This window comes from Epinephelus moara, chromosome 6 (genome assembly GCF_006386435.1).
Source record: "Epinephelus moara isolate mb chromosome 6, YSFRI_EMoa_1.0, whole genome shotgun sequence".
NCBI classification, from domain to species: domain Eukaryota; kingdom Metazoa; phylum Chordata; class Actinopteri; order Perciformes; family Serranidae; genus Epinephelus; species Epinephelus moara.
The window spans coordinates 42,418,075-42,440,152 of record NC_065511.1 but is presented as its reverse complement, the minus strand read 5'-3'; the positions used below and the strand labels follow the sequence as shown (position 1 = coordinate 42,440,152).

The following is a 22,078-nucleotide window of genomic DNA, read 5'->3' as shown; positions in this document are numbered from 1 at the left end:
TTTGGCCAAAGAGAACAATTTGATTTTAAACCAAAGAGGATCAAGAATTGAACCCTGGGGAACTTCAGAGTAGAAAAATCTGAAAACACTGTTCATGTATTTTAGTGTTTAAAAAAACTATTGAAAATATGCCACCATAGCAGAGCAGGAGTTATTGGCTGAGTAAGACAGACTTAGACATCTACATAATAATGATAGTTGATTTTATTCTTTTGCATAATGTGGTCTAATTTGTGCATGCAAAATAAAGGAGGACCGAGCATAGAGCCCTGGGGAACTCCACAAATCATGGTGGTCCACTTGGATGCATAGATGCAGAGTGAAACAAAAACAAGTTCTTGTTGTGGAGGTTTTACTCAGCACTAAACCAGGACTTGGACTGAAGTCTTACCTGAATCTGTTTTTAGATGAATTTCACTCAGGGGTTGTCAAAATGATCTGAATGGTGTGAAATGTGCGAACAGAACAGAACAGTGTTAATTTGAGTAATGATATATTTACCATGTCAGCTAACCACCTGTTGTTCCTCCTCACGTGCAGACATGGTGATTGACAGCATGCTGGCTTCAGGTCAGCTGGAGGAGGGCGTTCGAGAGAAGGTGAAGGAGGCCATGTTGAGGCGTCACCACCATCAGAATGAGAAGAAGCTGAGCAACCGAATCCCGCTGGTTCGATCCTTCGCTGACATCGGCAAGAAACACTCTGACTCCCATTTATTGGAACGCAACGGTGAGACCGTGGTTCCTCTTGTCACTTCACTTTTGTAAACATTAAATATGAAATCTGCAGACCTGCAGGATGGTCTGAGTCTTTAGTCCCCATGTGGATTGTGTTGATTCACAGGAAAGGATAATGTGTGAACGTTTTGACACATGGTGACCTTGGAGTTATCAGGTTCCACTGAGGGTTGACAGAAAACTGTGATTTCTTTTTTTGTTTTTTTTTAGACAGATCTATATAATTTCGTCAAACTTTATTATGTGCAAAATAGATGGTTTAATTACTTGTAGAAGTTATGATTTAAGATAGCTGACCGTAAAAACAACTTTTAAAAAAGGGGTTTTTGATTTTAAATGAATGGTTTTCACTTTCAGTTTTTTCGAGTCATACATGTAATAAAGTTAACAAAACAGTCCGTACTCAAGTTCCACTTACTGACTTTTAATTCAGCTTTCTACAAGTTATAAGTTTCAACATGTTCAAGTTATAAACAGTCACAAACCCACTTTGGAGCAGAGCTAAGTTAGCACATCGCTAAAATCTTTAGTGTTCAATGAAGCCTACATTTGTCTCCTACATACTGTAGTTTTCGGTGTCATGTCTAAAGATGTTAAAGTAACTTGAGATACGAATAATAACTCTCATTCATGATTTCAAAATACATGAATTACTCTAAACTTTCACTTTGTAGTGAAATAATGAGGCATCGTGCAGATAATTCCTCATTTCAGCTAAATGAATCAGCCGGTCCTCGTTCATTGTGGCGCTTTCAAAGCTGGTGAGAGATATAAATTGAAAAACAGCATCCGACTAAAGTTCAGCTTGAAACAGCACTTGACAGAGGCGACCGGTCGGCTTCAAATCCAAAATGTTGTCATATTGGGCACATCATTGGTTTTCTTAAAAGACTTGCTCTGCCATGTCTCTTATTGTCACCCCCAAAAACCACATGACCAAGATCTCAGCGAATATTTTTTTTAGTAGAACTTTTTCTTTCTTAAAATTATCTTAATAATAGTTTCATGTGAATAACAAGTTTTTGACAAATGTCAGATGGAACCATTTAATTCTCTGGTCACGATATTTTTATATTTAAATGAATATTTCCTGTGATTTTGGCACATTTTCGATAATATTTCTCTTTGAGTGTTTCTTGGCTCTTCATCTCTTTGTTGTGAGTTCTGCTGTTTTTGTTTCCAAGAACTCCTTCAATGTTTTTTGTCTCATCTTTCCTGATTGGTTGAGGTAACGGAGTGACAAGACGACGGGGTCTCTGATTGGTGCATGGCATCATGTCGGCATGGAAACGCTGTCAAGTTACAGAAAAGTTGTGTTGGTGTGTGATTTGAGTTTTGACCCAGATGTTGTCGTTTCTCACAGCTGATTAGTGTCACTGAGTGTTTGTCAGTGTTGATTCTCACCCGTCTGCAGCTGTGATGAGCTGAAACTGAAAAGTTAATTAATATTTACCTTCAGCAGCAGCAGGCTGGTCTTTTTCCTGGTGGTCAGCACTAACCTGAACAGACTTGCTGAGTCAGTGAGCTAATAACCAGCTAATACCGTTTGACGAGTCAGAGTTTTAATATCCGGACTCATAAATCCTGCTTGTGAGTGAGTGAGGAATGTCCTGATTCTGCTGATATAAACTGAAGCTCAGTCGTGTTGAAACCTGTAGGTCAGTCTGCAGAGCGCGCACAGGAATCCTCCTGATGCAAGGGGTGTGTGTGTGTGTGTGGGGGGGTGTGTGTGTGTGTGTGTGTGTGTGTGTGTGGTATTTCTAATTCTCTATCAGCAGTGTTTTATCTCTAACATCTGCCTGCACTTGATGTGGTTTCAACTAACTTTGTTTTGTCTGAGGAAACACTAGTTTCACTGAAGTTTAAAAATGCAGTGATTAATATCAGTGAATAACTTTTTTTCTTGTGTGATCAGAAAGAGGAACATCAGCTGAGAAAACATGAGACACAATACCAAACACACTTTTAAAGAACTTGTATATTAAAAAGGGATGCATAGATTTATCGGCTGGACATCGGTGTGGGCTGATATTCAGCTTTTTGACTGCCATAGGCCTGTCTGCAAATTAGATGACATTCAGCGATGGCAGTGGCCGATGTTTTTCTGTTGCGTCACATACGTTTTGCGCAGGCTACAAAGCAGGGCTCAAAGTTAACAGCGTCCTGTCGTCTCAGGGACAATAGGAAAAGTGTTTGAGACAAAAAGAGATCATCCCCGGGACAAAAGAGTGCAACAAACTCATTATCACACCCTATTGTTTCTCTTATAATGCTACAACAACGATGTCACAATGACATCATGTTATCAGCTGGAGGTGCAGCTGCCTCTCCCCCACAGGGCTGTAGGCTACACAAGAGTGTTAAAATGTGTTTGTCTTGTTGTGTTATTGGGAGCCAGAATAGAAGGAGTCATGGCTCAAAACCAGCCGCCACTGCCCGTCAACAAAAACAAAGACAACTATGGTTAAATGTGATAAGACCAAAGGACTGGACGGAGGCCATCATCAAAAATGCTCACATGTTTAATATCTCGTTACATTCACTGCGTCACCGATCAGCTCACACACACACACACACACACACACACTGACACTTAGATTGATTATATCCACCAGACTGATAGAAAAGTGAATCATCGTCCGTCAGCGTCTTTAAAAACCAGTATGAGCATCGTGCAGTCGTCCTGATGTTTCTGTCCTTTCACCTTCCTCTCTTCCTCTCCTCTTGCTCCTCTTCAGGGGAGGGTCTGTCCTCCTCTCATCTCTCCCCCCACCATCGCTCCACCTTTGACAGCACCACCCCTCCTCCGTCCCCTCGTATGTCCCTCCCATTCAGACGCTTCCTGTCTGAGCCCTGCCCACCCAGCCCCACCCCCTCCCTCCCCGCCGCCATCAGGGACGCTCCCCCATCAGACCACGTCGCCTCTGGAGTCCCACGTCGCTGCTCTGCTCCCGAGGTGGTGGTTTGTCCCCCTGAAGAGGAAGAGGAGGAAGTGTCCAAGACGGAGGACAAACAGGATCATCTGCTTCCTCTCAGTCACTCAGGCAAATATCTGTCGGCATGGTGTGGCTTCAGATGTGACACTGAGCTGTGGAGTGTGACATGTTTTCATTCACAGAAATAGAATCAGAATAAAACTGCTCAGCTCTTCAGGGTGGAGCTGATGGAGCAGCTGTAGTGGGCTGAAGCAGAGAGTGAAGATGAGCAGCACTAAGAGTGAGGCCCTTAACCTCCCACTGCTCCTGTGGAGCTGCTCTGGAACCAGCAGATCAGACTGGTTGTACTGGGCAGCTGTGAATGTGTGTGTGTGCGTGTGCGCGTGCTTGCTTGCGTGTGTGAGAACAGGACGTTCCTGCTAACAAGTGTTGCTCTCAGTTAGAGCTGCAGTGATTAGTTGATCAACAGAAAATTGATTGGCTTTAATCACTCTATAATAGTTTTAGCCTTTTTTTTTTTTTTTAAAAGCCAAACATTTTCTGGTTTCATGCTTCTTAAGTTTCTTAATTTGATCCTTTTCTCTGTCACATATAATATTAAACTGAATAGTTTGGGATCTTTGGATTGTTGGTCAGATGAAACAGACCATCTAAAGATGCTGCCTCAGGCTCTGGGAAATGACCAACCTGCCCAAACGAACTGCACTGAGGGGGCAAACGAACTAGAGTTTGATTGAACTGAACCAAACAGGGCGGGTGTGAAAGCACCCTAAGATACGTCTCCTACACTCATGATGTCTCCATTAACTCTGCAGCACCACAGTGACGAGCTTCCTCTGATGTGTTTCGTCCTCTGTTGAAACAGGAAGAAACAAATTATTAGACAGTAGAATAAAACAAAGGAAACTGTGACGCCTTTACACCTCGTTCACACACACAAACACACTGCTCCTTCAGACTAAAACAACCAAAGACACCTGGTGGAATAAACCAATGTGAGAAATGAACTGTCCAATCAGAGATGAGTATTTACTTGTATCTGTGAACACACTGGTACATAAAAGTGAGAGTTTCGTCAGACAGCTTCCTGTTAGTCCATCTGTTCCTCATCTTCAGTGATCTGTGAAGGTGACATGAGGATGCTGACACATCACCATCATCATCATCATCAGACCTCTGACTCCTCGTCACTGAGTTACTTTATGTGCTGAAGAAGCTGACAGGTGTGAAACTTTAAAGTCCAGATCAACAGGAGGCAGTCAGCGAGCGCAACGACTAATGATGCAGAGCGACATGCTGACAGTGTGAGTCAGAAAATATTAACTAAGAGAGGAAATTAATGGAGAGGAAATGGAAACTGTGAAGAGAGTAAGAGTCACTTATAGAGACTGAAATGATTAATAGAAATGAACAACAGCCACAATTCTCAAAAATGAGATGAGCCCAGAGGGGAAAATCAGGCAGCAGCAACACAAAGACAGAAATAAGTACGGATAAATAGAGAAGCATAAAATTAGAGGCAGATATAACCAGTATTAAAAGAGGAGTAAACACAGAATTGATTTAAACAAATCAAAAACATCTTTAAGTCAGAACTTGATTTTGTCAGCAGCAGACCACTGGAGCTCCTCCTCATTTTTAATCTTCTCAGACTCGTGTTGCTCTAAAAATATTTCTCGGTAAAATATAGAAATATGTCCATCGATCAGACTGAGCGTTCTACATTCAAAGGTTAAAGTCAGATGGAGTTACATTTCACGGACTGTAACAGGACACGAGGCTGTGATGTCACACTCTAACTGTGTGTGTGTGTCTTCAGTCTCGTGTGCTGTCTCAGGTTAAAGCGTTCGGCCGTCATGTGGTTTAAATTAGCAGCTTCAGACTCAGCAGTGAAAATTTGTTTCAGCTCAGCAGTCTGACAAACAGGAATCATTAAAAACCTGCAGCTCAGTTTGAGTTTGTTTAACGGGGACACATTAATAAATGTTTCTGTTTTTCATCTGTGGTCCAGGACAGAGTACAGATGTTACTGAGTCACTCTAAAAACAGATTGAAGATTAAAATACAAAATGATGGAGGCAGTGTGTGCAGAGCAAAGCCATGCTGCACCGATTTGTGTTTCCATTATCAGTTAAGACGCGCCGAGCTGCACCAGAGATGAACCTTCTCTCATGTTGGTCCAAAAGCCTGGCCGCCCTCAAACAGTTTCAAGTTGCAGTGAAATCTCGCCAACCCCCAGCAACCCGCCTTCTCCCCCTCAAACAAGCCAAGTGTGTTGTCAGACTCTCCTCACCTCTGTCTGCAGGAGACCAGAGAGAAAGGCGTCTTTAAAGTTAAATGTGTTTATCACTGAATTAGCTGAACTTTGTCAGCAGCTTCTCTTCAATAAAGACAAGTCTAATAGTACAGCAGGGAGGAAGAGTGAGAGCAGAAACAGCCACAGTGAGATGTTGATGAAGAGCTGCAGACAGCAGGCTCTTCCTGCACCTCTGCAAACGGCTCACCTCCAACAGGTAAACTTCTCTTACCTGCCCTGCTGTGGAAAAACACATGCAGCAAAAAGAACGGGGGACTTTAGCCGAGAATCAGCTGCTGCTTTTAAACGTCATTGGTTAAAGACACATGTGCAAGTACTTGCTCACGAATAATAAGCTGACAGATGGATTTTAGAACATCTTTAGTACCCACAGGTCAAACACATGAGTTTGGAGTCAGCAAATCAATCCTAATAAAGTTATTTCCATCTCAGTTGTTTTTGGCGTTACTTTTCACATTTTCTGAATCCATTAATCTTCTGTGTCCCAGATGTGGCCCACAGGGTGGCCAGCTGACGATCACTGTCGTTTTCTGCCTGTTTGATCAGATTTAAAGGCCTGTCGTCCGTGTGGCGGGCAGACATGGAGACTGACGTTTCCTGTTGGGTTCAAAACAATTTTGCAGCACCAATGAAGAATTGAAGCGTGTCAGAAAACAAAGAGGCAGGTTACCTGAGACCAGCAGCAGGTGGTCGTCTGCCCCAGAGGATGAGTCATGAAGACACCTGAAGGATTCAGTCCAAACGCTAAGCAGAGTTTTGTCCGCCATCAGCTCATGTTTCTGTCCTGTCACATGTGTAAATGGACGACGTCTTCCCGTCTCTGCAGGTCTGCTGGCGTCCCCTCAGTCGGCTCCTGGAAACCTCGACAGCAAAATCGACAGTCGCATCATCGGAGGAAACGGAGGCAGCCGGGAGAACAGCACTGTGGACTTCAGCAAGGTAAAGACTGCTCACGCCTCCCGCTCTTCTTCTTCTGCTGTTACATTAGGGTTTAATCACAGGTCAGGGAGGCTGCTCAGAGGAACTGATCCACATGAGACTCTGGATCACTCTGGATCTATCAAGTTATTATAGTGACGATAAGTTCTCTGTCTCCTCTGTCACCAGATAAACTGTGGAGATACAGCTTATCTGGTGATGTTACAAGGTCCTGTACTGTTGTTTTCACACCGGGTGCGAATGCATTGTGTGATGTAACGTTTTGAGTCAACACAAAATATTCTAGTGTTCAGACTTACAGTAGTAACCCGACAAGAAAATCGTATAGTGTTTGGTGTGAACTCAACATAACAGGAATGTAAGTTCCCTAACAGGCCGACACATGGCTGAAACAAGTGGTCCATATACTGATCAGTCAGTCAACAGAGAAGTAGTGGACAACTGTTGGTACTTGATTAAATCGTTTGAGTAAAAAATAAAACGTGAAAATTTCTGTTTTTCCTGTTACTTCATAATAATCTGAATCTCTTTGTGTTCGGACTGTTGATCAGACAAATGAGACATCTTGAAGAGGTCGTCTTGGGCTCTGAAAAACTGTGATGGACGTATTTTTACTCTCTGCTGACATTTAACAGACCAAAAGAATAATCAGCAGATCAGTTGTTAACGAAATGAATCGTTCGGGCCTTAAACACAGGCTTTAGCTGGAGGCTTTGTATCTGTCTGTTCCACCGCTGCAGTCTCACTGAAACAGAGACGGTGCTTTCACCTACTTTGCAGAAAGCAGAGAGTTGGTTTGTATTTTAGTTGTTTTGTTTGTTGTTATAGTTAAATCATCAATGGGGGAAACCACCCACTGTAAATCATCTGATGACATGATGATGACTTTGTTAGGCTGCACAAACGAGGCGACGTTTTGTGCGATGGCAAACATGGCTGAAATAGTGCTGGCTCAAACCTCGCTAAGGCCCCGATCACACAGGAAGTGTTTCAGCAACTGGAGGCGGCTTTTTGTAAAAGTTTTTAATGAGAATGAAGCTTTTTGCTCGCTGTGTTTGCGTTTTTGCCGGAGCGCTCTGAACTCCTCAAATTGAAAAACTTCAACTCAGAGCAGAAAAGCGCCCCACATTATCTCCCCTTTTTTCCCCAATGTCCAATCAGATGATTTGAGAGGCGGGCCTTCTGTGGTGGTCACGACAACAAGTTTACAGTTGGTAAACAATGGAGGAGAAACTGGTGGTAGTGGTTGCTGGATACCCAGAGCTATACGGCCTGACGACAGACAGCAGGTTGTCAAACTGCCCCTGAGTCATCCTAAAATCTGCCTGTAAACGTCCATGATGGAGGAGAAGCTCCTGGACCAACTGGTGGTACTCCCCATGATCCAGCCTCTTTTTTAGGGTCTCATGTACCCACACAGATCTCTGTTTATCTGCTGATTTGGTATCTTTGGGACCTGTACTAGAGTTTAGAGATAAAAAAAAGTGAGAGTTCAAACAGCACTGAGCCAAACAACATGAGAAGGGGTGTATGATGATATGGGCACGTCATCGATATCAGACAATATCGGCTTTAAAATGAACTGTCAGAATCAGCCAACATGCTTTTTCTTACTTTGCACAGTGAATGAATATTACATACTCTGAACAGTATTTCATGTCTCCATCTGCTGGTGGGCCATCATGATAAGAGTATGTATGTATAATATGATGTTAATTCCACTACAGAAGAGACTTGATGATGATCACTGAAATCAGGTGGGAAAAAGTGGATTTATGTCAGATATCAGTAAAGAATCTAATATCATGCATCCCTAATTTAAACAGTGACATCACACTAATGTTATTTCAACATTTGTTAGTAAGAAACACTTGAATTTCAAACCAAAACCGTCCAATAAACACACTGCTATCAGTCATGTGACTTCAAGACTAGTTAGAGTTTTGTTAATTGGTTGTTGGGAGCCAATCAGAAGCTGTGTTTGTGCTCTGGACGATGACTCGTTTGTCTCTCAGCAGGACTGCGACTGTATTTGTTTGCTGCCGGCCGGCAGAAAGCCTGCTGTAAGTCTGCTCGCCTGTCGACCAATCAGTGGCCTGTGTCGTCGCTCCTCGTGGTGATGCTCTGTGTTCACGTGTGTTGTTGTTTGACTCCATCAGCTGTGACGTGTCAGTGTTTGTGACGACGGTTCAGCTGGATCTGTCGGCTGATGTCATTTGAATGCTGCATCAACGTGTCGTTGTGGATCTCTGTGTCTCGTAAATCATTCCTGCATGGAGCCCCATGTATTCCAGACAGATATCAATAATCAATAAATAGGATAAAGTCCTGTCGACAAAATAATCTCCATGTGTTGGCTGTTATTACGCCTTGAAGTTTGGTGAAAGTCAGACAGACCTACAGTACTTTCTAAACTGAGCCAGAGCTGCAGTCAGTAGTTTTTTAATTGATTAGTTAATCGACAGGAAATTAATTTACACTTTTCTATAATGTTTTATGTTTAAATAATTAATCTTTTTTTGTCATGTGTCAGTAAACTGACTGTATTATTGTTTTGGACTGTTGGTTTGACAAAACAAGATTTGAAAGGGCTTTTTTCAGTGGCATTTTTTAGACAGAAGGATTAGGTCATTAGTTAGATTACAGTCTGCAGATTAATTGAAGTAGTGAATTAAATTAATAAAATTGTTAGTCACTGCGTCAAACTGAAAACCAGACTGAAACAAACGTGTCTGAGACTTGAAGGTGAAGCAGCAGGTTTCTGAAATTTGGAGTCCAGTTTCTGCCAAAGTGATGAAGAAAAAAGATCCTGTGAGTCGTTTTAATAACGAACCTTCTAGAATTAATAACTTAGTATCTCGAAATAATGAGAGACTTTCTCAATATTTTAACTAAGACCTGTTTTGAGACATCGAGTCCACATGTGGAGAATACTTCCCATTACTTACTGTGCCATACTAGGGCATTATTTTGAGATAATTATTCATGAGTTTAAGGTATTAAGTCATTATTGTCTGGAGAGCTTCTTGTTTTAATGATGAACAGGATCTTTATTTCACCCTCACATTGGTGGAAATGGGCTCAAAATCAGAGTGACTGTAGTTTGAGTCGTCAGCTCAGGATCAGATCAGATGAAACTCAACCTGCTGCTGTTACCTGACACCAGTGACTCACCTGAGCTGTGTGACAGCGACACCTTCGGTGTTAACAGAGCTGGAGGACCAGGAGGAGACTCATACTTGTGAGGAACCAGAGTGCTGCTGGTGCCCCCTGCAGGCTGCAGTGTTTATTACAGGTGTTAGGTTATGAAGTCACAGTGTGGTTGATCCCGTGTGTGTGTGTGTGTGTGTGTGTGTGTGTGTGTGTGTGTGTGTGCTTCAGGTGGATATGAACTTCATGAAGAAGATCCCTCCCGGTGCAGAAGCCTCCAACGTCCTGGTGGGTGAAGTCGACTTCCTGGAGCGACCGATCATCGCCTTCATCCGTCTCTCTCCCGCCATGCTGCTGACCGGCCTCACAGAGGTCCCTGTGCCCACCAGGTGAACACACACACACACACACACACACACACACACACACACACAAAAACAGACAGTATGTTATCATGAGCTCCAGAGTGCAGTAGTAGAAAGTACATTTACTCGAGCACTATACTTAAATACAACTCTGAGGTTCTTGTACTTGAATATTTCCATTTTCTGCTACTTCACACGTCTACTTGGTGCTTCAGGTATATTTTAACACGTGTACTTGGGTACTTTTACTGAAGTAAGATGTTGAATGCAGGACTTTTACCTGTGGCAGTATTTCTACTCTGAGGTATCATTACTTCCTCCACCTGAGCCAGTGTCACAGTCACAAATCTAAACAGACACGTTTGAGAGAATCTAAACTCAGTGTTTCACAGATGTCGAGCTTTCAGCTGAATTTCATCACAGCCTTGTTCAACCAAAGGTTCAGGTGTCAGGGTTCAGTCACGTATTAACAGCTGGTCACACACGCACACACACACACACACGCACACACACACACACACACACAGGGAACATCAGGGCACCTCAGTTCATTTTGTATTAAACCTGAGAATGACTTCTTTAGTTTCTTGTTGCTGTAACAAACAGTTCATTCTGATGTTGCTGTGTATCTGCTGGAGGCGTGAACAGGAAGTGATTGTTGTTTCCAGCTTGTTCTGCTGCCCCCATGTGGCCAAATACAACTGTTTTAACAGTGAAATGTGAATACATGGTACTTTACAAGTAGGGTTAAATCATGTTACTTATAGTGTATTAATTCTTTGCTCATGTTGGTGACGGTGATTTAATGTTACTGAGGATTAAAGTTTGTCTCTGTTGGATTTGTTTCCGACTCGTTCCAGGTTTCTCTTCCTCCTGCTCGGTCCGTTTGGAAAAGGTGCGCAGTACCACGAGATCGGACGCTCCATCGCCACTCTGATGACAGACGAGGTGAGACCACACAAAGATCATTTAAACCACGACATCCTCAGGGTCGTTGAGAGGATTAATACTAAAATAAGTTAGAGGTGATCTCTGGTGTTCTTCTGTGTGTATGTTTTAAAGGTAGTGTAAAGCTTGTAGTGTGTCCAGAGGGAGCTGTGTGAAGATACTGTGTGTGTTGTTAAATGAGGAGCTGCACAGTTTGAGCAGGATGTAAAAACCTTCACATTTATCTCTGGTAGATCTTCCACGATGTTGCCTACAAGGCGAAGGACAGGACCGACCTGCTCTCAGGGATCGATGAGTTCCTGGATCAGGTCACTGTGCTCCCTCCAGGCGAGTGGGACCCCACCATCCGCATCGAACCCCCAAAGAGCGTCCCGTCTCAGGTGAGACCTCCCTTGAACCTGCGTCCCGTCAGATCCACCGTGATCTCTGGTGTGAAATTCAAACACAGTGACGTCCTGTCTGTCCTGAGCTCAGCTCTCTGCTTCCTGTCTCTCTCTCTGCAGGAGAAGAGGAAGATGCCGTCGGCCCCGAACGGCTCTGCTCACGGCTATGACCTCTTCAAGGAGGCGGAGCATGACGCAGGACCAGAGCTGCAGAGGACAGGGAGGTGAGTCTGTGTCACTGAACTGTGTAAAGATCACATGTGATGTTCTACCAGGTGATCAGGAGCATGGTAATCAAAACGTGTTACTGATTGATTATTACAGTCATCTATCAGTAAACCTGGAGTCATTCTGTTTCTCACACCTGATGATTTGATGCTTTTCTTGGTATTTGTCACTATTTTCTTTCTTTTTATTGTCCATATTTTTATTAACATTCATATTTTCCATTTAACATTAACACTCTCCTCTCTTTTTATAATTGCTGTTTATTTTTTATTATTTTATCATTATTACTCTACTTATTAATGATCTTAATAAGAGACGGAGCGAGCGTGTTGGTGAATCTCTCCTCGTGTCTGTCAGGATCTTTGGAGGTTTGGTGAACGACATTCGGAGGAAAGCTCCCTTCCTGTGGAGTGACATCAGAGACGCCCTCAGCCTGCAGTGTTTGGCGTCCGTCCTCTTCCTCTACTGCGCCTGCATGTCGCCCGTCATCACGTTCGGAGGTCTACTGGGAGAAGCCACCAAAGGAAACATAGTAAGAACCTGAACCAGAACCGAGAGGGACTCTAACAAGACGCTTCATCAGTCCATCACTAACGAAACCGTCCTCTCTGTCTCTGGTAGAGTGCCATAGAGTCTCTGTTCGGGGCGTCTCTGACAGGCGTGGCCTACTCCATGTTCGCTGGTCAGCCTCTCACCATCCTGGGCAGCACCGGTCCGGTTCTAGTCTTTGAGAAGATCCTCTTCAAGTTCTGCAGGTGAGTCAGGCTCCGCCTCCTGTGGGTACACCAGTTTCCTGTGTGTGTCAGTGGGACTTCACTCCCGTCCCGTCTTGATTTCCGTTCCCACTCCAGTCAGGTGTTTAATGGTGAAATTAGCTTCCACCCTCCTCCAATCCCAGAGGAATCCCATGACCCACAACATTCCTGACAAAATGTCCACTACACATGGCAGCTGCTGTTTGACCTCATTACCCACAATGCCCTGGTGGTAGAGTTCGATCTATCAGACGCTGTCTTGCTGGTGTTTAGGTGACTTTTACTCAGCTGTGCTTTAATCTTAAAGTCACCTGAGACATCTTGGTCAAGGTGCTCACTTTTGTGTTGTGTTGTTGTGTGTTTGTTTTTTACTTCAACACGTCGGCTGGCACACGCTGTCATGTCTTCTGTTTTTACAGAGGTTCTAAATTTCACATCTCTAACAGCCTCCATAGTGACAGAAAAAGTATTTATCTCTGTCCCTCTGTCATGTGAGTGCATCGATACTGAGTGCTGAGGCAGCTGGTTTCATGTGAGATTAACTTCTATAAGTAAATTTACACTGCGACAAACACTCAGGGGCGAATTCATGAAATGATTGAGCAGCTTAGCGACTGTTAAACCTGCACAAACAGTCAGAAAGAAACCAACAAATTCTCATAGCAACAAAGGCTGAATGACCTCGAACTGCTCCTGTGCTGTTTGCTATGTGTGTGCAAATGAGGTAAAACATGTGGAGCGAAGTTCTATGCAAATGAGTCTTATTACAAAAAACAGTCCAGTTCCCAAAGATCCGCTCTAACAGCCACACACAGTCACAGTGGAATTATCAGCATCTTCAGAGTTGGTGGGAACTGAAGCACATTATTATCAAGTGTCAAACCTGCACTGACCCAAATACTGTTTCTGTTTGTCACCTTTAAATTTCTGTCTCAAGTTTTGTGGAACTTGTCAGTCAGGACCTGCAGCGTTTCTTCTTCTCTGTCATCATGTGTTCTTGGCAAAGAAGCAACATTTAGATTTTCCCACATGAATATTTAGACACAAAAAGGGGCAAATTAGACTCATCTGCAAAACTCTGTGGGCGTTCACCGATAAATATTAGTATGATGTCTTCTGTGAATCAGACCTTGAGACAGGACAGATAGTGGCTGCTAGTGATGAACTGTTTGTGATGCTCTCAGCAGCTGCAAATCATTCTTTGTAAAGTCACCCGTCTGTGGGAATAAACCAAACCAAGAAATAAATGTAAAATGTGAATTTGTGCCAGTCAAGAAGTTACTAATATAACTTGAGTCGACATGTGAGTGTAACAGAATCAGTGATGGTTTGTTTCACACATTCAGGTGTGATTATATTGAACAATGAGTTGTTGACTGGTTTCTTGTTCACACTCTGTTCATCTGAATCCTGTTTGTTTGAGCTGTTGTCTCATGATGAAGGAGCTGGTCGACTCACCTCAACATGGAAACATCAGCAGACAGATGTTAGGGCCTCAGCATCGACTGGTACGAGGACCTATTATTATTATTAAGACAGATGTTAGGGCCTCAGCATCGACTGGTACGAGGACCTATTATTATTATTATTATTATTATTTCATGAAAAGAGTCGCATGTTTTGAGGGGTTAAGATGCTCTGAAACTCCCAAAACTGCACAGGCATCGTAACTGGATGAAGTTGGATATTTTATGGTTTCTCTGCACGGAAGTGACAAAAATTTTTCTCTAGATCTTGTCAAACCTCAACAGCAGTGGCTGCAGTAGTCTTGAGCCTCCCTGTCTCGGCCAGAAAAGTAAAAGTCTAGTGGCATCTAGTGTTTTTCCAGAGCTGTTTGTTGCATAGGGGTTGCTAACTATGGTGGCCGTTGCATAATTGTAAAAAAGCAAGTGTTCCTATTAGGAGCCAGTGTTTGGTTTGTCTGCTCTGGGCTACTGTAGAAACATGGTGGTGCAACATGGTGATCTCTGTAGACGAGGACCTGCTCCCTGTGTCGATATAAACAGCTCATTCTAAGATGACAAAAACGCAACAAATCTTATTCTAAAGAAAAGGCTGATTATATTATATTTAATTTCTGCCAGTGTATCCTCCCTAAATATGACACACTGGACCTTTAACCAAAGGAACTGAACAAAGCCACTGTCAGGTAGTAACTGTTTTATAAACGAGCAGTAACTGAGTGGATGTTAATGAACTGGACTGTTCCTGGACTTCAGTCTCCTCATGAAGCTCTGACTCCTCCTGCAGGAGAGAAATATGTCAGTCAGTGAAGACGTGTGTGTTGAGTTAAGTAAGAGCTGAAACTGACCAGTGAGGTTGTGTTATTCTTTTCACAGGGATAATCCTGGTTTCTGTGTTTTTGGATCAGCTGTGTAATTGGCTTTGGAGGGATTGTGCATTTGTTCTCAGGAGCTTTCACTGAGACTTTTCTGTTGTTTTATATTTTTGTCTGAGGATTAAAAAGGCTTTTTGTGATGAAAAAATGTTTTGTAACAATTACATAAAATCCTTATTTTTTAACCTGCTCCATTTCCCACCTGATTATATCATAACTGACGTTTCTTCCTGGAAATATTTTGAGTTTTAAAATGCGAGGAAAAGACGTCAGACACTGTCGACATCTGCTGTCATGTCTCTGATGATGTGGTGAGACTAGCAGCATCAGAGTCAGACAATACAGTTTATAATGATGCTGTAGCTTCAGAGCCAAAAAATTAAGAGTAAACTAAATAATGTAAAGTAAAATACACAAACGACTTTATTTCAGCCTCTACGATGTGAGGATGTCCAGCTTTTTTTGTCTTCTGTGATTGTAATCTGAATAATTATAGTGCACATGTCGGCACTGAAAACAGAGTTTCTGAACATGAGTGTTACAGAATGTCTGTTTTCACTGTTCAGCAGTTTGCATGTTGACAAAACGCCAAAATACACAGGCAAAGCTATATTTTAAGAAATACCAGTGTACATGTAAAATGATGCACAAAACATATAGAGTGATTGAAGGTGGGCAGGCAATTTAATTTTGGAGTCACTGGGCAAACAATCGGACAATAGCCTTTGTGCATATTGTAATTAAAGTGGACTGAGAGAAAACTAGACTTCTGTTTTCAGCCTTTAGAATATCTAGCTCTTTACAGGACACTGGCCAATCACAGGTCATTTCAGAGAGAGGGCGTTCCTATTGGCTGTTCTACAGATGCACATGTGCATCCACTTTCTTCAGACGATGAAAGCCTGATTGAATGGAGGAGAATCCTGCAGAGAAAGTTGCTGTTCCAGCATTGGCATCATCTGCCTACACTGCAAAGAAACCCAAAAAAGGAAGACGAACTGATTCAACAGAGAGTCTAACAACGAATGAAATAAAACACGGGTCAGTATCAGCAAAGTGTTTCAGAGATGGAGGGAAAATGTTGCTAATAATTTAGCCTCATGCTAACTGCAGCCAAAGGCTCATGGCTGCAACTTCAAGTTCACGTTTATGTAGCTATCGTTAGTTAGAGCCTCGACTCAAAGTGAGTCCTCCGCCGCACTTGCCGCCACAACAGACCACCTTTCTGGGAGGAAAGCGGACAGCAACTGCGGAGTGGCTGCAGCAACCTGAATCCAGCCAGCACAAACCTGAGCTCTGAAGGAGCCCCGACTCCCCAGCAAACTTTCTGTTGCTGCTGTTTCACAGGTTAGACCTGGCACTGTCGCTGGCCACCAGCCTGATGTGACACCCAACGCTGCATAGTTTGTGCTGGCTGATTTCAAGCTGATACCACCACCGACCAAAGGTCCGTCTATTGAGCTGCTGCCTGCTCTCCGCCAGGGGAAGAAGTCATCATAGGCGGGGAGCAAGGTGGAAACACTGTGGGGTGGCTTGCAGCTAATTCTGAGTGAATGTGCTGCACTCAACTCTACAATAAAATGAGACTAAATAATCAAAGTATAGGAAACACCGAGTTACTGAATGAAGTGCATGCATATCCCCGTGGTCATCTGGTGGGAGGGGCTTAGGATAGAGAGGGGAGAGCTGCAGATCCTAGCTTTAATGGTGCAGCCATAAATGAACACATGAAGCCTTTGGGTGTGAAATGATCGAAAGAGAGAAACAAACTGTTTCATTTTTTATTTGGACTTTACAGCTCCTTTGCAGAGAAGTTTAACCAGTCAAACTTTTAAAAAATGGACATGTTGAGGTCTCACTGGTGATGTTACGTGCACATGACTGTACAGCAGAGATAACTCCTCCTCTCAGATGATAGTTAGAGGTCTTCACAGCGAGTTGAGGTAAACGTTTAAAGCAGCAGTTGGTCCTCACATGGGGAACAGCAGGAAGCCGCTGAAGGTGCTGTGGTGGTTGCTGTTGTCCCAGATCTGAGTGTTGTGCCACAGCTGCATGGAGAGCGTGTCGTCCTTCTCCAGCAGCAGGGTGGCGCCATTGGACGCCGTGTCGCTGCCCTCACCGGATGACTGCTCGTGGGCGATCAGCATGATCTCGGCGCCGTTTTTGTAGAGAACAGCACTCATGGGGAAGTTGGTGGGAGCGTTGGCTGTGAAGCGGATGTAGTAGACTCCACGAGTAGGTGCTGTGAAAATACCTGGGGGAGGAAGCGGTAATAAACAGTGATGTATGGCAGATGAGGAGGAACAAAATAAGTGAAGCACAAGAAAAATATAAGTCACAGAAAGTGACAGGCTCCTGTTGAGCTTTGACTTTTATTAGAGATGAAAAATTATGATGCAACATTTGTTTCTGAGAGCGACTGTAGAGAGATGTCAACGTTTTTCTTCAGCTGAACTGTCACTAATAAAAAATTTAATTTTTATTGAGAGTGTGTTTAATCTGTGTGTGAGACCCTGAATCAAACCTGAACCAGCTGAGGAAAAAATATTTTAAGCTCCACTAAACCACCCTGACACACTCCTCACATTTCTTTCATGTTACAGTTGATATTTTAAAACTCAACATAGTTTAAAATTTCAGACAGCGAAGTTAAAAATTAATGAAACAAGTTTTTTGAGTTTATTCTTCAGAGCATTTTGGAGTCTTTTTATTTTAGAAAGTATTGTCGCTTTTTCTGAAATATGAAAACTGTGGTTTTCAGATGAACAGGTGTAGCGGCGACAGTAACATATGTTGGATGGTGTGTGTGAGCGTTTGTCGGCACTGACCTGTCTCAGGGTTGTACGCCTGTCCGATGTTGGTCAGGATGGTTTTGTAGATGAGACTTTGGCTTCCTGACGTGGTCTTTGTAAGACCATTACCGCCGAGAGAAACTGCAAACGCCACCTTCGGTACCTCTGGAGAACAACAACAAAAAACATCAACAACAAATGAAAACTTTAAGATAACAGAATTTCCAAAATGTGTGAAATATATTCTGTGTACTGTGAGAACTAAAACTAAAGGTCTTTTAACAGCTTCGCTAAAATGAAACTGAGGAGCAGTTTAAGTTTGGTTAAAATCATATCCGTCCATTCTATTTGTCTGTGTTTTGAGATCCACAGACTTCCCTGTGAACAGTTTTAATTTCCCCAGAAAAAGTAATTCCAACATAAACTATTAGTAGTATGTTTTATAGATTATTCAAATTAACGCAGACAAACATTGGGTCAGATTTTTGTTCACATTTCAGATTTTGTTCAAACCTTATTGAGAGGATATTTGAGGCCCAAAATAACTTACGTGAAATATTTTGGTTGAATTTTGCAATTTGCATTGTTTTTCCCTTTTTGCCCCCTAAAAATCGCTCAGGTGAAAAGCCATTTTTTTTGTTTCAGTATCTTCAGACGTAAAAGAGAGTGGTGGAATTTGGTAGAGGCAGAGACGAAACGGTGTAGCACAGATCCAAATGATTGAAAGGCACAAACAGATGTTATATTTTTCATTACTGCCCTTTTCAAATGGAAACCAAGTGCAAAATGGGTGGTTTTGGGACCCAGGACAGTCCCTAGAATTATATACATATGGATGTTTCAATATTTCCTGCGAATTTACAATGTTTGATTGATGTTGTGCCAAAATTCAAGGCCTCTAATATCATCAGAATCTGAGATATGGAAAGTATAACAAGCCAGTATCGCAATTTGGTGCCAGTTTGAGATGCCATTTTGTGTTTAAAGTTAAAAGTCCCCTTTGTGTTGTCTTCATGTTTAAATTGATTAAGATATATGACAAAGTATCTGCACGGAATGAAACAATTGTTTTGTGTGTTTAAGGTCCTTTTTTTTTAAGTACATAGAGCAAAAAAATGGTTTAAGTTTTGTCATTGTTCAGTTCAATTCAGTAGAACTTTAGATATCACAAAGGGTCACTCACTGGGCCCGGTTTTAAAAGCAATAGAGTTTTAAATATTCAGCAAAATATTCAAACTTACAAGATAATAAGTGTTTTCAAGAAGCAAAAGCAAAAACCAGTGCCTAACAGAGTAACAGCAGGAGATAGATCAGTGCAAGAGTTACTAAAAATTAACTAAAATGGTGGAAAAATTCCGACTGCGCCTGATAATCAATGTTATATTATATATGATATAACAGTGAGAATGTTGCACATGATTGTGAGAAAATGATATTGCACATGATGAGTTTTTGTACTATAAGTGTAACTGTAAGAGCTGATAATATCCAGAAGAGGGCGCTGCCTCACCACAGTTAAAACCCAGTTACATTGCCTCAGTGCAGCCGTCTGCCCACCTTAATTTACTGATGCTGTTAAATCCTAACTCATCTTATTGTGGCTGAAAACAGGCTCATCTGTTTGAGAGGACTTCAGTTAGATTTATGTCCACAGCTTCTTCTAAACCGAAGTGTCAGAACATTTAGATCCTGTTGTAGGTATTTAGTAACTGACCTGTCATGGCCTTCAGCTCCCTCTCTGTGGTCTCCAGTCTCTCTTTGACACCTACAAACACACAGATTCACAAAAAGCCACAATCAACTGATGGACTTTAACAACTCAGCTCACAGACGAGCCTTGTGTGAAGTAACCATTGAGGAACGAGCCAAGTCTCACCCTGGTTTTCTGTCTGAAGCTGCGTCAGCGAAGCCTTAAGAGTCCTCATCTCGGCTTCAGCGTCAAACTCTGTCGGAGCTTCGTCCACCCTTTAAAACAAAGACACAAACAAGTGTCCATGTTTAGAAGATTCCTTCACACCTTAAAGGAGCCATACGGGAAATTCACACTGTATCTGTGCGTTCCAGTAACCATACTACCATCCATATAGCACGCCAGAAATGATTTAGTATGTCCCAGTACAGAGACTTGCTTGAGTTTCTTGAAGACCTTTCACCTCCAAGAGGCTTCTTCAGTGCTCAATCGTAGAAGCCTCCTGGAGGTGGTAGTGGTGTTGGTGGTTGTAAAAGTGGTGGTGTTGGTGGTTGTTGTAGTCGTGATAATGATGTCGATTGAAGTTATAGTGGTGTTGGCTGTACTAGTCGCAGTAGTACCCGTAGTAGAAGTAGTGGTAGTACAGATGGCATTGGTAGAAGAGGCAGTAGTGAATGTGGTGGTGTTGGTGTAGTAATAGTTGTTTATAGTAGCAGCAGTAGAGTAGTAGTTGTGGTGGTGCGGTTGATGGTAGTATTTGTAATTAGTTTGTTCATGTGACTTTAACAGCCAATCAGAGCAGGTATTTCCTGTTGCCGTAGTGACTCACATGGAGAAGAGCAGGAAGCCGCTGAAGGTGCTGTGATGGTTGCTGTTGTCCCAGATCTGAGTGTTCTGCCACAGCACCATCTTCAGCTTGTCGCCCTTCTCCAGCAGCAGGGTGGCGCCGTTAGACGATGTGTCACTGCCCTCGCCGGACGGCTGCTCGTGGGCGATCAATTGGATCTCAGCGTCGTTCTTGTAGAGCACAGCGCTCCTGGGGAAGTCGGTGGGACCGTTAGCTGTAAAACGGATGTAGTAGACTCCACGAATTGGTGCTGTGAACACACCTGCACGGGAAATGAAGAGTGATGATGATGACTTAGACGAGAAACTGAACAGTAGACCTAAACATCGGGAAGAGCTGAGAGCTGTGTGGAGCGATGAGGAGACGGTAACCTTCCTCACATTAATACATGAAACAAACAGAAACGTCATATTTCCATCATGTTTTCTTTCACGTTGTTCATCATGGTTTGAGCTTTGACTGGAGCTCTCTCAGTCACCTCCTCTTCGTCTGCAGTGGTTTCATGGCACCAGCCGATATGTGTTAAACTTGACAGCTGTGTCTCACCTGTCTCACTGTTATAAGCCCCACCCACATTGGTCAGGACGTCTTTGTAGATGAGGTCTTTGTTGCCAGTTGTCGTCTTCATGAGGCCGTTTCCTCCCAGTGAGGCAGCGAAAGCAATTTTAGGTGTTTCTGAACAAAAGAAATAACTCGTAAGCGCTTTAGGAGAAGTTTTCCAAACTGCCAAATGTCCAGGGTCATTTAAAATATCTGAAGTTTTAGGGCAGCGTTATATTAACAGATGTTAAATGTTTTATCATCATCATGTTTTTTACCAAATCCAGCAAATCTACAGAAGCGTGCCCTCACCTTTGTATCTGCTTAGTTCCCTCTCAGCCACCTCCAGACGCTCACTCATCGCTGCAAACAATTAAAACATGTTAAAAATAAAGCAGCACAAACTGAACACACAGGAAGTGTTCAGATTCTAGGCTCTAAGTTCACAGTAATCCAGCTGAAGAGCAACAAAGACTCGATACAGGTCCAGGTGTGAGCAGAGTCGAAGCCTCACCTCGTCTCTCGGTCTTCAGCTCCTCCAGGGTGGCCTGCATCTTCTTCAGCTCGGCCTGGCTGTCGACGGGCTGAGCTGAGCTGAACTGGGCCAGGCAGGCCATGGCCAGCAGCAGCAGGACGGAGAGACACCGAGACATGATGAGAGACAGGATGAGACAGTGTGAGGAGGACAGAGAGGCCGCTGCTCTTTATAGAGACGCCCTCTGTGGTCGATGTCCTCAGTTTGACAGTTCGTCCTGAGTCAGTGTTGACCGACGTCTCTGCTGACATTGATTATTTCTGCTGCAGGCTGAAACCTGACCTTCAGAGCTGCATCAAAATACTGTCTCAGTTTTATCACCAGTGTCTCACTGTCACGTCACCTTTATACACTTTTACTACTGTAAAATACTGCATGTATTTAATACTTCTCTTTATACATCTACATTTACATTACAGTTTATTCACTTTGAATTTACTGTCGGACACAATTATTTTATATTTTTCATAGCCTATTTTATCTCTCTAACTTGTGCACTACCTCTAACTTTTACTTGTGTGGTTCCATCTATATACTGTATATTTAATGAGCATTATTTGTGATGCTTGATATCTAAC

The 22,078-nt window shown here is 42.9% G+C and overlaps 2 protein-coding genes and 1 long non-coding RNA gene across 3 annotated transcripts in view; 2 read left to right on the top strand and 1 right to left on the bottom strand.

The window, feature by feature from the left end:
* The window catches only part of LOC126391492 (sodium bicarbonate cotransporter 3-like), a 47,139-nt gene that overhangs the window by 14,211 nt on the left and 10,850 nt on the right, over positions 1 to 22,078 (top strand). Inside the window, exons 6-13 of the mRNA XM_050046319.1 lie at positions 541 to 729; positions 6,817 to 6,929; positions 10,311 to 10,468; positions 11,305 to 11,392; positions 11,626 to 11,772; positions 11,896 to 11,999; positions 12,361 to 12,535; positions 12,625 to 12,758. Coding sequence (XP_049902276.1) covers positions 541 to 729; positions 6,817 to 6,929; positions 10,311 to 10,468; positions 11,305 to 11,392; positions 11,626 to 11,772; positions 11,896 to 11,999; positions 12,361 to 12,535; positions 12,625 to 12,758 — 1,108 coding nt within the window. The remainder of the gene's footprint in view (positions 1 to 540; positions 730 to 6,816; positions 6,930 to 10,310; positions 10,469 to 11,304; positions 11,393 to 11,625; positions 11,773 to 11,895; positions 12,000 to 12,360; positions 12,536 to 12,624; positions 12,759 to 22,078) is intronic.
* On the top strand, positions 12,765 to 15,728 carry LOC126391538 (uncharacterized). Its single transcript, XR_007570091.1, has 2 exons — positions 12,765 to 14,266; positions 14,490 to 15,728. It is a non-coding gene; the product is annotated as an uncharacterized LOC126391538 (long non-coding RNA).
* On the bottom strand, positions 16,864 to 21,666 carry LOC126391513 (uncharacterized). Its single transcript, XM_050046358.1, has 8 exons — positions 21,480 to 21,666; positions 21,278 to 21,328; positions 20,972 to 21,100; positions 20,408 to 20,687; positions 19,765 to 19,853; positions 19,603 to 19,653; positions 17,925 to 18,053; positions 16,864 to 17,350 (listed from the first exon to the last, which is right to left on the bottom strand). The coding sequence occupies exons 1-8, from the start codon at positions 21,616 to 21,618 to the stop codon at positions 17,067 to 17,069; spliced, it is 1,152 nt and encodes a 383-aa protein (XP_049902315.1). The 5' UTR covers positions 21,619 to 21,666; the 3' UTR covers positions 16,864 to 17,066.